At 55.4% G+C, this 19475-nt stretch overlaps 1 protein-coding gene across 1 annotated transcript in view; it reads right to left on the bottom strand.

Annotated features, from left to right (window-relative positions):
* ACAP3 (ArfGAP with coiled-coil, ankyrin repeat and PH domains 3) overlaps positions 1-19475 on the bottom strand; it is a 109262-nt gene that overhangs the window by 14299 nt on the left and 75488 nt on the right. The window contains exons 11-15 of the mRNA XM_064171703.1: positions 8801-8913; positions 3574-3625; positions 3084-3184; positions 1572-1683; positions 630-838 (exon numbers count right to left, since the gene is read on the bottom strand). Coding sequence (XP_064027773.1) covers positions 630-838; positions 1572-1683; positions 3084-3184; positions 3574-3625; positions 8801-8913 — 587 coding nt within the window. The remainder of the gene's footprint in view (positions 1-629; positions 839-1571; positions 1684-3083; positions 3185-3573; positions 3626-8800; positions 8914-19475) is intronic.

Here is a 19475-nt window from a genome sequence, read left to right as displayed (position 1 = left end):
GGCAAAGCCCCTCAGGAGCACCAAGGCCAACCTAGAACCCTGCTCTACAAAAGTCACCTGAAACCATAGCCCCAAGCATCACATCCAAACCACCCTGAAACACAGCCAGGCTGGGGGACTCCAGCACCTCCCTGGGCAGCTCATTCCAGTCCCTGACCACTCTCTCCATGAAAAGCTTTTTCCTAGTGTCCAATCTAAACCTCCTCAGCCTCAGCTTGAAGCCATTCCCTCTTGCTCTGTCTCTAGCTCCCTGTGAGCAGAGCCCAGCAGCAGCCTCTCTACAATGTCCCTTCAGGTAGTTGTCCTCAGCTGTTCCTCACAAGACCTTCACCAGCTTTGTTGGACTTCTCTGGCCACACTGCAGCCAGAAAACTTTTTCCTAGTGTCCAATCTAAACCTCCCCAGCCTCAGCTTGAGGCCATTCCCCCTTGCCCTGTCTCTAGCTCTCTGTGAGAAGAGCCTAGCAGCAGCCTCTCCACAATGTCCCTTCAGGTAGTTGTCCTTAGCTGTTCCTCACAAGACCTTCACCATCTTTGTTGCCCTTCTCTGGCCACACTCCAGCCCCTCCATGTCCTTTTCACTAGAGGTCCATCCCGGGGCCAAGAGCCCAGAGCCAACACACACAGTACCTGTGGATGCCAGAGCACTCAATGCACAGCAGAATGCCCAGGTTGATGCTGGCCCAGCGAGGGTCTGGCTGCCCACAGTCACAGCACTGGTCGTTGCCAGGGATGCTCTGCACTCTCTGCAGGATGCTCTCCCCCTTCCCGCTGCGCTCCCGAGAGTCAGTGGCAGAGTCGATGCTGCTGGTGGAGGGGGAAGCTGTGCGGTCCAGCCTCTGCAGGGGGCAGAAAGCAACAGGGCTCTAGGGTGCTGCAAGCTACTGTGGATCAAGGGAGGTTCTCATCCACCTCTACTCTGCCCTGGGAATACCCCATCTTGAGCACTGCCTTCAGTTTTGGGCTCCCCAGTTGAAGAGGGACAGGGATCTGCTGGAGAAGGTCCAGCAGGTACCTATCAGGAGTAGAGATCATCGAGTCCAACATCCCTGCCACAGCAGGACTCTACAGTCTAACTCAGGTGACACAGGAACACATCCAGGCAGGGCTGAAAAGTCTCCAGAGAAGGAGACTCCACAACCTCTCTGGACAGCTTATTCCAGTGCTCCATTACCCTTACAGCCAAGAAGTTCTTCCTCATGCTGAGATGGAACTTCCTGTGCCGCAGTTTCCATCCACTGCCCCTTGTCCTATCCCAGGGCACAACCAAGCAGAGTTTGTCCCCTCCCTCTTGACCCTCACCCCTCAGACATTTATAAACATTGATCAGGTGCCCTCTCAGCCTTCTCTTCACCAGACCAAACCGCCCCAGGTCCTCACAGGGCAGTGGCTGAGTCCCTTCAGCACCTTCACAGCCCTCCTTTGGACTCTCTCCAGCAGATCCCTGTCCCTCCTGAACTGCTCCTTTACACACAGGCAGAAGAGTATTTCCAAAGGGTCTACTCACAGCCCAAACAGCACTGTCAGTGCTCTAGAGGGCAGATGTGGCTCTTCCCTGGCCCACTCACTCACCTCGATGTAGTAGCTGTCAGGGCTCTCCCGGTAGGCAGAGGCGATGCTGGCTTGCACTGCCTGAATCCAGGCCTGCCGCAGCTTCTCCGAGTCAGCCTGCAGCATGCAGCTCCTGCAAGGGAAGCACAGCAGGTGGAAGGAGCAGCAGGACAGGGAGCAGGCTGTAGAATCACAGAATGGAATCACAGGATGCATTGGGTTGGAAAGGTCATCTAAGTCCACTGCTATCCTGGGCAACCTGATCTAGGTGACTCTGCTTTAGCAGGGGGCTTGGACTGGAGAAGGAGGAGATTTAATACATGCAAGGTCCTGCAGCTGGGGTGAGGCAATGCCAAGCACCAATCCAGGCTGGGCAGGGACTGGCTGGAGAGTAGCCCTGAGGAGAGGGACTTGGGGGTGCTGCTGGAGGAGAAGCTCAGCAGGAGCCAGCAGTGTGCACTTGCAGCCCAAAGAGCCAAGCAGAGCCTGGGCTGCAGCAGCAGAAGTGTGGCCAGCAGGGCCAGGGAGGGGATTCTCCCCCTCTGCTCTGCTCTGCTCTGCTGAGACCCCACCTGGAGTGCTGCATCCAGCTCTGGAGCCCCTGGGACAAGAGGGCTGTGGAGATGCTGGAGAGTGTCCAGAGCAGGGCCAGGAGGATGCTGAGAGGGCTGCAGCAGCTCTGCTGTGAGCACAGACTGAAAGAGTTGGGGCTGTGCAGGCTGGAGCAGAGCAGGCTCCCAGGTGACCTTCTTGTGGCCTGCCAGGAGCTGAAATGGGCTACAAAAACGCTGGGGAGGGACTTTTGAGGTTGTCAGGGAGTGCCAGGAGTGGGGGGAATGGAGCAAAGGTGGAGGTGTGGAGAGTGAGGCTGGAGGTGAGGAGGAAGTTGTTGAGCAGGAGAGTGGTGAGAGGCTGGAATGGGTTGCCCAGGGAGGGGGTTGAGGCCCCATGGCTGGAGGTGTTTGAGGCCAGGCTGGCTGAGGCTGTGTGCAGCCTGCTCTAGGGTAGGGTGTCCCTGAGCATGGCAGGGGTTGGCACTGCCTGATCCTTGTGGTGTCTTCCAACCCTGCCTGATTCTGTGATTCTAAATGTCTATAAATCTCTGAGGGATGGGCGTCAGGAGTGGGGGACAGGCTCTGCTCACTGCTCCCTGGGACAGGACAAGCAGCAATGGATGGAAGCTGCAGCACAGGAGGTGCCAGCTCAGCACAAGGGGAACTTCTTTACCATAAGGGTCCCAGAGCCCTGGCACAGGCTGACCAGGGAGGCTGTGGAGTCTCCTTCCCTGGAGCCTTTCAGTGCCTGTCTGGATGTGTTGCTGTGTGCCCTGAGCTAGACTGGATGGTGCTGCTCTGGCAGGGGGGTTGGACTCGATGATCTCTTTGGGTCCCTTCCAACCCCTGCCACCCTGTGAGCCTGTGATCTCCAGAGATCCCTCTTCCAACCCCAACCATTCTACCACTCTCTGCAGTCTGATCTCTTGCATTTCCAGACACCACTGAGCAGATGGCCCAGGGAAGCCACCAAACCTACTTGGTAGGTGAGACGACCTCAAAGCAGAACCTCCTCTCGATGTCTTCGCAAGGCTTCACCGTACAGAGCCGCAGGTCCTCCACCACGACAGTGAGGACATCCTGGAAGGTTAACAGCAGGGTGGGCTTGGTGGGTCCCTGAAAAGCCCTTCCCCAACCCTGCTGGTTAGCACATGCTGAGCACAAGGGGAGGAGCAGAGCCAGCCCCACCGCCAGGCAGCCCTGCAGCAAACGAGGTCAGAGAGTGGCACAGCCTTACTGGGGACTTCCCCAACCTCCTCTGCTCCACAGCAATGTTGAAGTCACCACAAGCACCACCTGCTGCCACTTGGCCCTCAGTCCAGCCTAGCTCTGCAGCACAATTCCCCCATGTGCTGCCCTCTGAGCCCATTCCCCTCCCCACTCCCTCAGCTGTGCTGCAGAATCCCCCAGCAAAGCAGGACAGCAGCCTGGGCTCATCTGCCAGGGACATCTGAGCAAGTCTCACTGACCTTTAGCTTCTTCTGGTACACCAGCTGGCTGTTCTGGATGGAGAACCACCTCCTGAGGGAAGACAGACAGACAGACAGGTGTCAGAACAAGCCAACAGCAGAGCTGCAGCTCGTTCTGTGGCAGAGCAGGACCAGCTCTCCACTGAAGAGTAAAGCTTGCTCCAAGGAGCTGGAAAGTAGTGTCCCAGGAGAAGGTCACTCCTCTCCAGTGCCTTTCCTTGGAGGGCAAACAGCATCAAGACCCTCAGGAAATGACTCCTGGCACTGAGGTGCTGGAGGGCAACTCTTGGAGATAGGTCAGTGATAGCAAGGGGGATGCAGGGAGAGGGAGGAGGAAGAAGAGAAGCGGAAGGGGGGATGCTGAGAAGAGGAGGAGGAGGAGGAGGAGGAGGAGGAGGAGGAGGAGGAGGAGGAGGAGGAGGAGGAGGAGGAGGAGGAGAAGGAGAAGGAGAAGGGGGGACATTGAGAGGAGGAGGAGGAGGAGGAGAAGGAGGAGGAGGAGGAGGAGGAGGAGGAGGAAGAGGAAGAGGAGGAGAAGGGGGGGATGCTCAGCACGCACAGCGGCACACGCTGGCACCTTACCCTCTGCAGCTACCTCGGAGGAGGCTGGAGCGAGGTGTGGGGTTGGTCTCTTCCCACACAGCAAGTGACAGGACAAGAGGGAACGGCCTCAGGTTGTGCCAGGGGAGGTTCAGGTTGGGCACTGGGAACAACTTCTTCCCAGAAAGGGCTCTCAAGCGCTGGAACAGGCAGCCCAGGTTGGTGGTGGAGGAGTCCCCATCCCCAGGGGGATTTAAACAGACAACCTGGATGTGGTTTAGCAGCAGCCTTGGGACTGTGAGCTCTGGGCAAGTGGTTGGACCTGATGACCTTAAAAGTCATTCCCAACCTCACCAGCTCTGTGCTTCTAAGTCGGGCTGCCTGCACGTGTGGTTGGCCAGCTGCAGCCTGCCTCTCCCAGCAGCAATTCCTTGACAGCATGAAGAAGCTTCCAGGTGGGAAGGAAGAAAATAAACCCAACTTCATCTCAGAAAACTCTGCTAAGTGGCAGCTCTAAAATAGCTTGGGAGAAAATAGCCTGAAGGAGTCATGTGTTTTGCTGCCTCTCCAGGCTGTGCTACCCCTACCAGGATGCTTTCTCTGGGCTCACTGCAGCCTAAGTGAGGCCAAACAACGGCAAAGCTCCTGCTTCTTCTGGCTGGAATGTGGACAAGTGTGTGTGGAAGGACACCAAACCACCAGCCAGCAGCTTGCCACTGAAATACAAGTGACAGGAGGCTCGTGGCATGCTGCTAGCAGAGGTAATTCCCTGCTGCCTTAATCTCTGCAGCTAAATCCAATCCCCCACATCACTCCTTCAGCCTATAGATGTAGCAAGCTGATCATCTTCCTGGAGGGCAATGGAAGCCACACTCCATCAGGAAGAAGGTTCTGGAATACCTGAGCATAAAGAGCCAAAGAGGCTTGGTCTTTTCACAGAATCACTGAATCAATCAGGCTGGAAAAGACTTTGGAGATGGAGCCCAACCTCTCACCTTCTCACCAACTAACCCATGCCACTAAGTGCCTCATCCAGCCTCCTTTTCCAGGTCCAGCCAGCCTCCAACCTCCAGGTCTTGTCACAGAATGAACCAGGTTGGAAAAGACTTTGGAGATGGACCCCAACCTCTCACCTAACACCTTCTAATCAACTAAACCACAGCACTCATCCAGCCTCCTTTTAAACACCTCCAAGGACTGTGACTCCACCACCTCCCCGGGCAGCCCATTCCAATGCCAATCTCTCTTTCTGTGCAGAACTCCTTCCTAACACCCAGCCTGAACCTGCCCTGTTGCAGCTTGAGGCTGTGCCCTAGTAAGGAGTGATAGGCTGGGAGGAAATGGCCTCTACTTGCACCAGGTTTAGGTTGGATATTAGAAGAGACTTCAACCAAAAGCTCCTCAAACCCTGAAACAGGCTCCTCAGGGAGGTGGTTTGAATCCCCATCCCTGGAGGTGTTTTGAAGAGGCAGAGTCGTGGTGCCAAGGGACAGGGTTCAGCACCAGCCTTGGCAGAGGCAGAGTTGGGCTCCAGGAGCTTGAAAAGGTCTTTCCAACCCAAATGACTCAGTGCTTGCATGAATCAGGGCAGGCAGCACACTGTCTGCAGCAGGAGCTGAGGCAGCACTCCCTTCCCTCTGTCATTGATGAGATCTTAAACAGAGAGAAGATGATCAAAGGACCTGCCATGCCTGCACAGGTAGGTGGAGGCCATCCCACCCGTGTGGGAGCCCACCCTGAGGAGCTGCCAAGGCTCTGCAGCAGCCTGAGCTGCTCTGACAGCAGCAGCCGAGGCTGCAGCAGCTCTGCTGCCACAGGAAGCCGAGCAGAAAGCTCTGCTCTCAGTTCTGGTCTCTGCCCCCCGCAGCTGTGCTCTCCTGCTCACCACCCCCCAGCAAGTGCTCCTTGCCTGCTGCTGGCTCCCAGCCTGGCACCCTCGGCTGTGGGTTTGCCGTTTCATCACACGAGGGGGAGGCTCTACCAGTGAAGAGCTGAATGACAGCGAGAAGGTGATGAGTAGGCTACAGGAGCTGTGAACAGCTAAGGTGTGGGCAGAGCTGGCTGAGAGTGGGTGGGACTGAGGAGACAGAGATGGCTGCGTGTGACTGGGATGTAGGAGGACACGGGGAGGGTACCTGGGATTAGTGGGGGGCAGAGACAACTCGGAACCCTTCAGGCATCAAGAAAACCAGAAAGCCCCAGAGGGTCACATTCCCCCAAGAGAAATGCCCCTGAGTTCACAGCCTAGGAGCTGCTAGGAGAAGGGAGATGCCTGGACCCATTCTTCTTCACCACAGGAGTCAAGCACAGCTCTTGACATTAACCTGACACACTCTGGCATGACCTTCTGCTCTGCAGAACATGTGGTGGCAGTGAAACAGCCACAGCAGGGACCAGAGCTGCACTTTGCTCAGCAAACACCAAGCAGCAGACCCTAGAAGGTAGATCAACATTGACCTGAGACACCTTCCCAGTGCCACACCTTGTGAGCACCCAAGCAGACACCACCTTGCCCTTGTGCTGTAGCTGCTCTTGTGGTTTCTGGTTCCTTCAAGTGCAAACCTGGGGGCCAGAGAGCCCCAGATTGTGCTAAATTTGGCTGGAATCTCCTTGGTACTAGGGGAAAGCTTCAGAAAGACCTTTACAACTCCAAGAAAAGACAGGATGAAGCATTTAGTGCCATGGCCTAGTTGACTGGAGAGGGCTGGGTGCTAGGCTGGACTGGATGAGCTTGGAGGTCCCTTCCAAGCTGGCTGACTCTGTGACTTGTCTCATGATTCTATCTGATTCTGTAAGTCCTTTCACCATGCAGGTCCAGGCAGTTTCTCTGCACACCACAAACTGCTGGCTGAAACATGTGAGGGTCTTATTTAATCCCAAACCCTCACAGCAGCACACTGTGGTGTACACTTTAAGTGCAGAAGACCTCTTTCTGTTGTATCATTTCCCTGTCAGATGAGAGGGGGGAAAATGCAGGTCAAAGAGGGCATTGATCTCATGCATTAGAAACTCACTGGGAGGGCTTGAACCCCTCTGCAGGACCATGGATGGAAGCCCTCAGCTGTCTCAAGGGAAACTAAATGCACAAACATGGAGCCAGGCTAGAACATGAAACCTTTTCTCCTTCCATTTTCCCAAGGCCTCTGGCAGCTGCAGAACTCTGGGGACTGCAGGAGGTACATGTGCCTGCTGCTCCCAGTGACCTGGCAATAGTGACACATTGCTAACAGCAGGGGCAGGGAACAGAAGGCATCTCTCAGCTCCCACCAGCAGAGATGGTATTTTCCCTCTGCCATTATCTCCTTGTCCCACAGTAGGTTGGATACTCGTGGCTTGCCCTGCTGTCTTAGGGTGTATCTCTCAACTGTTATCAGTTCTCTCAACTGGAGCACAGCCCTGTGAGGAGAGGCTGAGGGAGCTGGGGGTGTGCAGCCTGCAGCAGAGGAGGCTCAGGGCAGAGCTCATTGCTGTCTGCAGCTGCCTGCAGGGAGGCTGTAGCCAGGTGGGGTTGGGCTCTGCTGCCAGGCACCCAGCAACAGAAGAAGGGGACACAGCCTGAAGCTGTGCCAGGGCAGGTCTAGGCTGGATGTGAGGAGGAAGTTCCTGGCAGAGAGAGTGATTGGCATTGGAATGGGCTGCCCAGGGAGGTGGTGGAGTGGCCGTGGCTGGAGGTGTTCAAGAACAGCCTGGCTGGGGCACTTAGTGCCATGGTCTGGTTGGTTGGGCAGGGCTGGGTGCTAGGTTGGGCTGGAGGAGCTTGGAGCTCTCTTCCAGCCTGGTTGATTCTATGAACTGTTATCTCCCAGGGCAAGATTCTATCATTCAGTGATTCTAAGACTCTAGCTGCAGAAGATCAGAGGGACTGGAGCACCTCTTCTACCAGGACAGGCTGAGGGAGCTGAGGTTGTTCAGCCTGGAGAAGGCTCCAGGGGGACCTCAGAGCTGCCTGCCAGTACCTGAAGGAGGCTACAAGGAGGCTACAGAGGGCTTGTTTGCAAAGGCCTGCAGGGACAGGACAAGGGGCAGTGGTTTGTGATGAGAGCAGAGCAGATTTACATTGGCTGTCAGGAACAAGCTGTGCACCATAAGGTTGCTGGAACACTGCAGCAGGTTGCCCAGGGGGGTGGTTGAGGCTCCATCCCTGGAGATATTCAAGGTCAGGCTGGACAAGGCTCTGAGCAACCTGATCTAGTGAAGGATGTCTCTGCTGAGTGCAGAGGGGGTTGGACTGGATGAGCTTTGGAGGTCACTTCTAAGCCAAACCATTTGCCCTGTGGCAGCCTGGTTATTCTTCCATTGTAGAAGGAATTCCTGGCTTTTTCCTCCTGGCAAAGCACAGGCTAGCTCCTTCCATGAGGAATACACAGCCTGACAGAGAGAAGCCCACTTGGTTTGACCAGGAAAACAATCATGGCCATAAACTACAGCTCTTGGTTTTATTTCCCCTGATCAATGTCCACACATCAAAGAACTGCAAAGCTCTGCAAGCTCAGCACAGGAGTTATAAATGTGCTGGGAGAAAAATGATGTGGCCTTAAAGCACCATTTGCAGTGAAGCAGATGCTGACACTCCTCTCTCACTCTGACCTGGCTCCAAGGAGCCAGGTTAGTGTGTGGGGAAAGCTACATTCACCTCTCTGAAGAGACTGCTCCTCTCAGGAGGAGTGCAAAATGAGGCCTCACTCACCTGTTCCACGTTTTGAAAGCATTGCTGGCTCTCTTGAAGAGGTAACCTTCCATCACCACTCCATTTGGGGCATCAACATTAAACTCCACTTTTGAGTCATCATAGGAGAAGTCCTGCAAAGAGAAAAGAGGCTCAGGCTCTGGCAGGACTCTCTAGGAGCAAGGTGGAGGTGAACCTAATTGAGGCATCAAGGATAGAAAAAGATCTGTGTTAAGAATCCTAAGCTTGAGGCAGAGCTGCTTGTCACAGCACATCCCTGTGCCTTGGTGGGCTCAGCCACAAACAGGCTCACAGGGTGTTAGGGGCTGGGAGGCACCCAAGGAGGTCATCCAGTCCAAGCCCCCTGCCAGAGCAGGACCACACAATCTAGCTCAGGGCACACAGCAACACATCCAGACAGGCACTGAAAGGCTCCACAGAAGGAGACTCCACAGCCTCTCTGGGCAGCCTGTGCCAGGGCTCTGGGACCCTTACAGGAGAGAAGTTCCCCCTTGTGCTGAGCTGGAACCTCCTGTGCTGCAGCTTCCATCCATTGCTGCTTGTCCTGTCCCAGGGAGCAGTGAGCAGAGCCTGTCCCCCCCTCCTGACCCCCAGCCCTCAGATAGTTATAGACACTGATTCAATCCCCTCTCAGTCTTCTCTTCTCCAGACTAAGTCCCAAGTCCCTCAGCCTCTGCCCATAAGCCATGCCCTCCAGTCCCCTCATCATCCTCATAGCCCTCTGCTGGACTCTCTCCAGCAGATCCCTGTCCCTCTTCAACTGAGGAGGCCCAAACTGAACACAGTATTCAAGATGAGGTCTCAGCAGGGCAGAGTAGAGGGGGAGGAGAACCTCCCTTGATCTGCTGGACACACTTCTCTTTAATACACCCCAGGATCCCATTGGCCTTCTTGGCCACCAGGGCACATTGCTGTGCCATGGGTAACTTGTTATCCCCATTCCAGTAAGCTCCTCTGACCCTGCTGCTTGCAGAAAACGACTCTCATGCTGGATTTGCCCCCTCTGGTAGCTGAGCAGCAGCAAATGAGGCAGCTCAGCAGCAGCAGCAGAGCTCTGATTCCTCAATACTCAGGGCAATCTGCAGCGAAAAGCAAGCAGCAGAGGTGCCTGGGGGAGCTGCCAATGTTGCAGCCACCTCTCTGTTCTGCAAGGGGCCAGGAACAGACCCAACCCCAGCCTTTTCACATCAGGGAAGCAAGCAGGGGGACTTCCAGAGGGCAGGACTCATCAATCCCAGGCTCATTAGCCATCCTCGGCCGCCAGCCCCAGCCCGTGCTCACTCAGCGCTCTGCGCTCCGCTGCCAGTCAGAGCCTATTTGTCAGCTTTGGCACTGATTCATCAGACAGATCCCATGGATCCTGACAGCTGGGGAGCAAGACACAAAGCAGAGGGCTGAGCAGCTGCTCTCACAGAACACGAGCTCCTTCTCCCTGGGCAGAGGTCCCCTTCCTTCCCAAGGGAAATTAGGTCACAGAACCTAAGCGACGCTCACCTCTAACCTGAGGAGCTGAGGCACACTGTCTCTTTGCACACTGATTCCCCTCTAATGATGCCTGCTACCCACTCACCCCACTCTCTGGAGCACAAATATTTCCCCCTGTACTACTTGGTTCAAACACACAGGAGTGGGAGGGAGAAGAGCCCCATTAAGCTAAGTGCCTCTCCTAGCTGAGCAGACGAAGACCCTGGCGATGCTGCGTTGCCAGGCAACAGGCACTTCACTCTCATTAAGATGAGTTATTTGCCTGCTCAGAGATGCAAGCCTGCCTGGGAGGTGTCACCATCATCATAATGCTGATACAGAAGGAGGAGATGTAATGGGACAGGACTGAGTCATTCCTTGGAAAGACAGCATGAGGCCCAATTAGGTGCTGGAAACCACTGTAAGGTGCCCAATTAAGGGAGGGCTGCTCAGCCCCACATTCTTCTTGCCAGGAGAGGGTGAATCCCATGGGAATCCTTTTCTGCAGATGTCTTCCAAGGACATGCCACAAACAAAGCCTAGAGGGAGTTTTCCTCTACATTCATAGACATTTAGAATCACAGAATGTCTTGAGTTGGAAGAAACCATGAGGATCACATCAAGATCCTAAGCACCAATCCAGGCTGGGCAGTGCCAGGCTGGAGAGCAGCCCTGAGGAGAGGGACTTGGGGGTGCTGCTGGAGGAGAAGCTCAGCAGGAGCCAGCAGTGTGCACTTGCAGCCCAGAAAGCCAAGCAGCAGCAGCAGTGTGGCCAGCAGGGCCAGGGAGGGGATTCTCCTCCTCTGCTCTGCTCTGCTCTGCTCTGCTGAGACCCCACCTGGAGTCCTGCATCCAGTTCTGGAGCCCCTGGGACAAGAGGGCTGTGGAGGTGCTGGAGAGTGTCCAGAGCAGGGCCAGGAGGATGCTCAGAGGCTGCAGCAGCTCTGCTGTGAGCACAGACTGAAAGAGTTGGGGCTGTGCAGGCTGGAGCAGAGGAGGCTCCCAGCTGACCTTCTTGTGGCCTGCCAGGGTCTGAAGGGGGCTACAAAAAAGCTGGGGAGGGACTTTTGAGGCTGTCAGGGAGTGCCAGGAGTGGGGGGATGAAGCAAAGCTGGAGGTGGGGAGAGTGAGGCTGGAGGTGAGGAGGAAGTTGTTGAGCAGGAGAGTGGTGAGAGGCTGGAATGGGTTGCCCAGGGAGGGGGTTGAGGCCCCATGGCTGGAGGTGTTTGAGGCCAGGCTGGCTGAGGCTGTGTGCAGCCTGCTCTAGGGTAGGGTGTCCCTGGGCATGGCAGGGGGGTTGGAACTGGCTGCTCCTTGTGCTCCCTTCCAACCCTGCCTGATTCTATGATTCTGCATAGTTTCACCTCCCCTGCCATGCACCTCCTACTAGATCAGGTTGCTGAAAGCCTCACCCAGATGTTTCAATGTGGGATTTCTGCAGAGCTGCTCCAAAGGGACAATTCTGTAAGTCTGAGGAGAGTCTGCACTGGTTTATACTACATGATGCAAGCACCCAGCGAGCTGGACCAGGCACCACTAGAGTAGGGCAAAGCCATTCCAAATACATCTTAAAAAGGAGCACTTAGCTGTGCCTCACCCTGGGGAAGAGGGAAAAACTAAGGAGGAAGGTCTATATATCACCACCTGACTTCTTCAGCTGTCCTCAGCTCATCAAGCAGTGTGCTGGTAAGAAGGATGCACTGCTGCTGAGTGCAGGAGGAACAGATGGGCCACGCACGTCACTGGAGTAAATCCACTGGAAAGCAGTGGAGCCAAGCCAGGTGTGAACTTAACCTTGTGGAGTCTGCACTGGACTGCAGCCCTCTGCAGGCTGAAAGGCTAAAGGAGATGTTCCTTGCCCTGGAAACAACCCTGACCCACACCAGTTGTGGACAGTTCCAAGCGAACCCACAGCTCAGCCAACCAAGAGCCATCTGGATGATGTCCAGACACAGACACCCCCAGAGCTGCAGTACTTCAAGGATATTTCACTTCCTTGTTCTCTTGTGGGGTAGGAAACACCCCCAGGCCAAATTCTGCTCATTTTGCTGCTGGTGTAATCCCTCAGCAACTCCACTGCTATCAGCAGAACTCACTGCAGGGCAGTCAAGGGCAGGATATGTTGAGCAGAGCTGCGAGGTGCATTTGTAAAGCAGGTTCCAATCAAAGGGAGATGTGAAGGATAAGGACCAGGCTGCCTCTTATCCCTGGGGGGTGCCACAGTCTGAGCCTCAGGGGCACTCTGGTCCATTCCATTGCACTCTGCTTGGAAGCAGAAGTCTTTGTAGTGAAGTTACTGAGTGTCAAGAGACAAATCAGAGAATCATAGAATCAGGCAGGTTGGAAGAGAGCTCCAAGCTCACCCAGCCCAACCTAGCACCCAGCCCTGCCCAACCAACCACACCATGGCACTCAGTGCCCCAGCCAGGCTTGGCTGCAACACCTCCAGCCACACAGACTCCACCACCTCCCTGGGTAACCCATTCCAATGCCAATCACTCTCTCTGCCAGCAACTTCCTAACAACATCCAGCCTAGACCTGCCCTGGCACAGCTTGAGGCTGTGTCCCCTTCTGCTGCTGGCTGCCTGGCAGCAGAGCCCAACCCCACCTGGCTACAGCCTCCCTGCAGGCAGCTGCAGACAGCAATGAGCTCTGCCCTGAGCCTCCTCTGCTGCAGGCTGCACACCCCCAGCTCCCTCAGCCTCTCCTCACAGGGCTGTGCTCCAGGCCCCTCCCCAGCCTTGCTGCCCTTCTCCAAACACCTTCCAGCACCTCAGCATCTCTCTTGATCCCACCTTGGTAAAACAAACAGGACACCTGCCAAAAGGAGAAGCCAGACCTCTGCCATGCTCTACTTCCCCTTTCCTCCACTGGCTCAAGAACCCTACCAGCCTTGTCTGCCTGTCCCCTCCCCTTTCCCCAGCCCTGTCCACCCTGAGTTTACACAGCAGCCTGCCCCAGAGCTGCTCTTCTTGTAGCCAGGCCATCAAAATGGTTTCTATGAGAGTCCTGAATGCAACCACCGAGTAACACGTCCCAAGAGACACACCCAGAGGGATGCAAAGTGGGGGGGACCCAGGACATTCACCTGGACACTTTCAAAGCAGCAAATGGAGAGCAGCACAGGCAGAGCCACGAAAGAATGAAGGAGTAAAAGGAAAAGCCATTTTCAGGTCACCTCATGACCCACTTGGTTCAGAACTCCCCTGCCCAACTCCACGCAGCACGCAGGGAGGCTGCTTGCAGAGCAGAGGCCAGATCAGCCCTTCCAGACAGCTTTTCATGCTCAGATAATGGCTGAGGAAATGAAATAAATCCCCAGCTCCAGAGGAATACGAAGAGGGAAGATGCTCCTCATCAGCCTGGAGTCCTTGGTGGGGTGGGGATGGTCTAAGAACAGAGCCCTGCCTCACAGCAGAGCCAGTCAAGTAGGAAAGCCTTTCTTGTAGGTTCATTCCTACCCCTAAGAGCATCACAGATAGAACCTTCCTCTAAAATACCAAACACTGCCTTAACCTGCTTTAAAATACACTGCCCATGGCAGTGTCCCTGCCTGAAAATCCCCAGCCCTGCCCCCCTGAGTGCACAGATCCAAGGTGGAATTGATGCCAGTGCCTCTTTTCTGCCCTGTGCTTTGATTTCCTGCGGCAGAAGAGATCAGCAAAAGCAGGCAGCTGCTAGTGGAGGGATTTGAGTCCAGGTGGCTTTAGCTGCTCAGAGAAACACATCTGACTACTACAGCTCCAGGTTCATTTCCCATCAGTGCCATTAAGGCAAGCCAGCCAGGCTGGAGCAGACAAAAGGCTTTATGCCAAAGTGCCCTCTTCACTCCAGCAACCAGGGATGCTCAACAGTAGCACCAGGCACACTCTAACAACATCCATGCACTGAACAGAACTTCTCCTGCAGCTGAGTTAAAGCTTTGATATTTGAGTCTAAAGAGCACCTTAATCCAGAGGAATATTCACATCCTTAAAGCTAAAGCTGCGTGTGACTGGCTTTGATATGTGAGTCTAAAGAGAACCCTCACCCAGAGGAATATTCACACCCCTAAAGATGCATCCCACACACACACTGGTGCCTGCACAGTCTCTTCTCTCCTCCTGCCTGGTTACCTTTCAACCATCTCCCTGTCTGGTGGTCTTTACCTCTGTGTCTGTACTGTGTACAATCCTAGACCCCAGAGATGGAATTTGGAGGAGGACTCCCCCACCTCTCTGCTCCGACAGCTCTCATTCATCCCAGCCCAATCCCATGCACAGACCTTTTGTTGCTTCACTTTCCTAACACCAAATGATCTCCCTGCTCTGCAGCCTGCCAGCAGATGCTGCACAGAGATCTTGTGCCCTGTCTCAGAGCTTTTCCACCCCAGAAACACAACCAAACGCAGCTGCTCCCCTGCGGTACCAAAGCCCTGCTCGGTTTGGGGGCACATCAGCCAAGTCCCGATCCTCACCTCCCCAACCCCGAGCAAAGTGCCCTCTAAACTCTCTCCCCGGGGTCCCAGGCGAGCCTGCAGCAATCTCCTTACCAGGAGGTATTCAAGCCTGCCGAAGATCTTCATGCTGCCAGCTGCCAGGGAGGCTTTGCTGCTGCCGCCTGGAGCGCAGGGAGCAGCTCTGCGTCCTCTCTCCGCTGGCTCTCTAGAGCAGCATCACCGCTAAGCACCGCGGGCTGGCAGGGAGGGAAGAAGGGAGGGACTTCTCTGGCAGCCCCTTCTGCCTTTACCCCTCCTACTCCTCTTTGGGAAAGCTTTCAGCTCTGCCGTTGGCTCCTGTCAAAGCAAGGGGCACTAGAAGGAAGCTTGGCCCCTGGGGACCACCTGCTTCCCCCCCCCCCCCGCCCCCTCCCGGTGCCTCCTATTCACAGTCAATCAGCTTAGAGCAAGGGCTCATTACCATACAGCTGCCACGGAGGCACAGAGGGGAGCGGGAGAAGCCAGGCGACACAGAGCAAAGTGGACAGGAAGATGCTCACCAAGTGCCTCCCTGACCTTAACAGAGCCAGGCTTGTCTGCCTGCAGCAGGCTCTGCTTCCTCCGGCTCCCTGGAGCTCAGCCAGCCTTTGGCCAGGGATCCCAGCCCTGCTCCTCTGCAGGAATTGGGGGGTTGAGGAGCCATGTGGCCTCTGGTTTGTGAGCTACCAGCTGGGCTCAATGAGGCAGAGCTCTGCCTTGGCGCTGCAAGCCTCTGCCTCTGCACACAGCCAGCAGAAGCACAACTGCCTGCCCACTCCGGAGCAGGGAGCAGGTAGGAGGCTGCAGGGGAGACTCTGCAGAGCCTCTCTTTCTTCCCCTTCCAGTGCCTGTCAGGCTTGGTGCAGTGAGGTCCTGATCTGCAGGGGAGACTTTACAGAGCCTCTCTTTCTTCCCCTTCCAGTGCCTGTCAGGCTTGGTGCAGTGAGGTCCTGATCTGCAGGGGAGACTCTGCAGAGCCTCTCTTTCTTCCCCTTCCAGTCCCTGCCAGGTTTGGTGCAGTGGGGTCCTGATCTGCAGGGGAGACTCTGCAGAGCCTCTCTTTCTTCCCCTTCCAGTGCCTGCCAGGCTTGGTGCAGTGAGGTCCTGATCTGCAGGAGAGACTTTACAGAGCCTCTCTTTCTTCCCCTTCCAGTGCCTGTCAGGCTTGGTGCAGTGAGGTCCTGATCTGCAGGGGAGACTCTGCAGAGCCTCTCTCATTCTTGTCTCTCATTCTTCCCCTTCCAGTCTCTGCCAGGTTTGGTGCAGGGGAAGGATTCAGTGGGGTCATGATCTGCAGGGGAGACTTTACAGAGCCTCTCTTTCTTCCCCTCCCAGTGCCAGGGGAAGGATTCAGTGGGGTGCTGAGCTGCAGGTTTAAGCACCACCATTTGTCTCCTCATTTCCCATAGGGAAAAAAAACCCCACCCCAAACCAAACCACAACCCAGGCCTGTGTGTTCCCCAAAATTAGAGTCACAGAATCCTTCTGATTAAAGAAACACCTCTTAAGCTCTTCATCAACCACCAGCCCGACACCACTATGGCCATTAAACCATGTCCTAAACTGCCCTGACCACACTCTCCTTCCACACCTCCAGGCATGGTGCTGACTCTTATCACCTGCTCAGGGGCAGCCTGCTCCAATGTTTGACCACAAATTTGTGTGTGCATCCCTCTGAAGCAACTGAGCCCCTGCAAAAGAAGCAACTCATTACACGTGTGGTTTGAAGCAACTCATTCCATGTGTGGTTTGAAGCAACTCATTCCATGTGTGGTTTAAAGCACTGCTTTAGCTCAGGGCTCAGGAGAAATGTGAGAAGCTACAAGCTCCTCAAGCCCTGCAGAAACGTGTTCCACACTGCAGCCCTTGCACACAGGCAGCCCACACACAGGCAGGAGAAGAAAGGCATCCCCCACCCACCCCAACCCCCATGCTGAAGCTGGCTTCTCTTTGCACAACAGGAGGACAGCTCAGATATCCACCAGAGCCCATAGAGACTGAGGCTCTTCCTTTCCTCTTGCTGATTTTGTTGCACTGAATGTGGACCTGAGCATTACTCCAGGTGAAGTGGGAAGCTGCAAGTGGAGCTCTGTTGGAGACAGGAAGGCAGAGGGGACAGTGGCTAAGGGGACAGTGGCTAAGGGGACAGCTTGAAATGAGAGCTGCCCTAGGAATATGCCCCAGGAGCTTGCCCACAAGGCAAGATGGGGAAAGGGTGATACAGGTGGAAGGCAAAAAGGCTCCTGAATTCCCCTCTCAAAGCAAATAGTCAAGACTGATGCTGAGTTTCTCTCTCCTACCAAACTGAATTGAAGCCCCAGAGCAATTCCTTGGGAAGCTGGCCCTTGGCAGGCTGCTATCCCCACCTCACAAAGCTGCCCAAAGGCTCAATTCATGGAGCAAATGTCTATCTTCAGAACCTGCACAGCTCCTCCACCCACAGGACACTTCAAAATCATAGAATCAAGCAGGTTGGCAGAGAGCTCCAAGCTCAGCCAGCCCAACCTAGCACCCAGCCCTGCCCAACCAACCAGACCATGGCACTAAGTGCCCCAGCCAGGCTTGGCTGCAACACCTCCAGGCACAGCCACTCCACCACCTCCCTGGGCAGCCCATTCCAGTGCCAATCATTCTCTCTGACAACAACTTCCTAACAACATCCAGCCTCAACCTGCCCTGGCACAGCTTGAGGCTGGGTCCCCTTCTTCTGCTGCTGGGTGCCTGGCAGCAGAGCCCAACCCCACCTGGCTACAGCCTCCCTGCAGGCAGCTGCAGGCAGCAATCAGCTCTGCTCTGAGCCTCCTCTGCTGCAGGCTGCACCCCCCCAGCTCCCTCAGCCTCTCCTCACAGGGCTCTGCTCCAGGCCCCTCCCCAGCCTTGCTGCCCTTCTCCAAACACCTTCCAGCACCTCAGCATCTCTCTGCAACGGAGGAGCCCAGAACTGGACACAGCACTCCAGGGGTGGCCTGAGCAGTGCTGAGCACAGGGGCAGAAGAACCTCCCTTGTCCTGCTGCCCACACTGCTCCTGAGCCAGCCCAGGATGCCATTGGCTCTGCTGCCCACCTGGGCACTGCTGCCTCCTCTGCAGCTCCTCTCTGCCAGCACCCCCAGGGCCCTCTCTGCCTGGCTGCTCTCAGCCACTCTGTCCCCACCCTGTAGCACTGCTTGGGGTTGCTGTGGCCACAGTGCAGAACCCTGCCCTTGGCCTTGTTCAATCTGATCCCATGTGTTATTTAAAGTGAATTCCCTCCCTTTGGCACACCTTAGCAGGCTGCTTGGGAAGAGACTGTGCTGAGGGGAGGAAGACACAAAAAAGAAAAGATATTTCTGCCCCTCCTCTCTCCTTTAGCTCAACTCCAGCTCCATGTTTCTGAAGGCACCAGAAGCCATTCTGGGCTCAGCAGGGAGACAGACATTTCAATCTGTGCTGTGCTCCCTTGGGAGATGCTCAGCAAGACACAGAGTGCCATGCTCTGTTGCAAAGGGTCTCCTTGGGTCCCTTCCAACCCCTAACATCCTCTGATAGGGAGGAGCAGCACTGACCCAGAGTAGCTGAAGAGCAGCCTCAGAGGACTCCCAGGCAGGAAGCTCTACATCCTAAATCACAGGAGGGACGTTCAGCTCTCACACAAGCTGATGCAGACAGAGAGCCACAGCTCTGTGCATTTGTGTCCTGAAGGAGAGTAATTGCTGCTTTTCCCTCTTGGAACCTGACCTCTGCTTCCTTTCCTGCTAGTCCAGTCTGCAAAGCCACCCAAATGAACTCTGCTGCAGAGATTTGCCATCTTCCTCCCAATGAAGTCATCACTCCAGCAGAGGCCCAGGGGAGCTGAGAGTTCACAAATGGATTTGCCCCTCCCTCAGAGCACTTAACCAAAGGCAGCATCTGCAGAGGGCAACTCACAGGGAATGTCTGCCATTAGCTCCAAATGTGTTTATGGCTCCATTTCATGGGTTATGACATCTTGGAGAGGAGAGCATTAGAGGGAAAGCCACAGCCACTTAGGTTCCTCCTGCTGAGGAGTATTGATCCACCCAAGTGCCTGCCAGATATGGATTCACAGTGATTCCTGCCCAGGGCTTGGCTCTTGGACAGCTACAAATTCCCTTGTGGCTGTTGAAAGTCCACCACCACTCTGTGCTGTGCAGGCAGTTCACTTCCCACCAGACCCACATTCCTCAGAGGCCCCCAGACACCAAACATGCATCAAGTGCCAGCCAAATACCTCTGCCACTGCAGCACTGACCTCAGAGTCACAGCATCACAGCACCATGCAGCTGGCAAAGCCCCCCAGGAGCACCAAGGCCAACCTAGAACCCTGCTCTACAAGAGTCACCTGAAACCATAGCCCCAAGCACCACATCCAAACCACCCTGAGACACAGCCAGGCTGGGGGACTCCAGCACCTCCCTGGGCAGCTCATTCCAGTCCCTGACCACTCTCTTCATGAAAAGCTTTTTCCTAGTGTCCAATCTAAACCTCCCCAGCCTCAGCTTGAGGCCATTCCCCCTTGTTCTGTCTCCAATCACCTGTGAGCAGAGCCCAGCAGCAGCCCCTCCACAGTGTCCCTTCAGGTAGCTGTAAACAGCAATGAGGCCTCCCCTCAGCCTCCTCTTCCTCAAACTCAACAGCCCCAGTCAAGCCTGACCAGCACACAGAGCAGAGACAACTGAAATCTTAGCACAGGACTGAAAACAACTCTGGTGGGGATGAACCCAAGCTGAGCTGAAACTGGGTTCTAGAAGTACATCT

Source organism: Pogoniulus pusillus, chromosome 36 (assembly GCF_015220805.1).
Source record: "Pogoniulus pusillus isolate bPogPus1 chromosome 36, bPogPus1.pri, whole genome shotgun sequence".
NCBI lineage: Eukaryota > Metazoa > Chordata > Aves > Piciformes > Lybiidae > Pogoniulus > Pogoniulus pusillus.
This window is presented reverse-complemented; position numbering and strand designations above follow the sequence as displayed.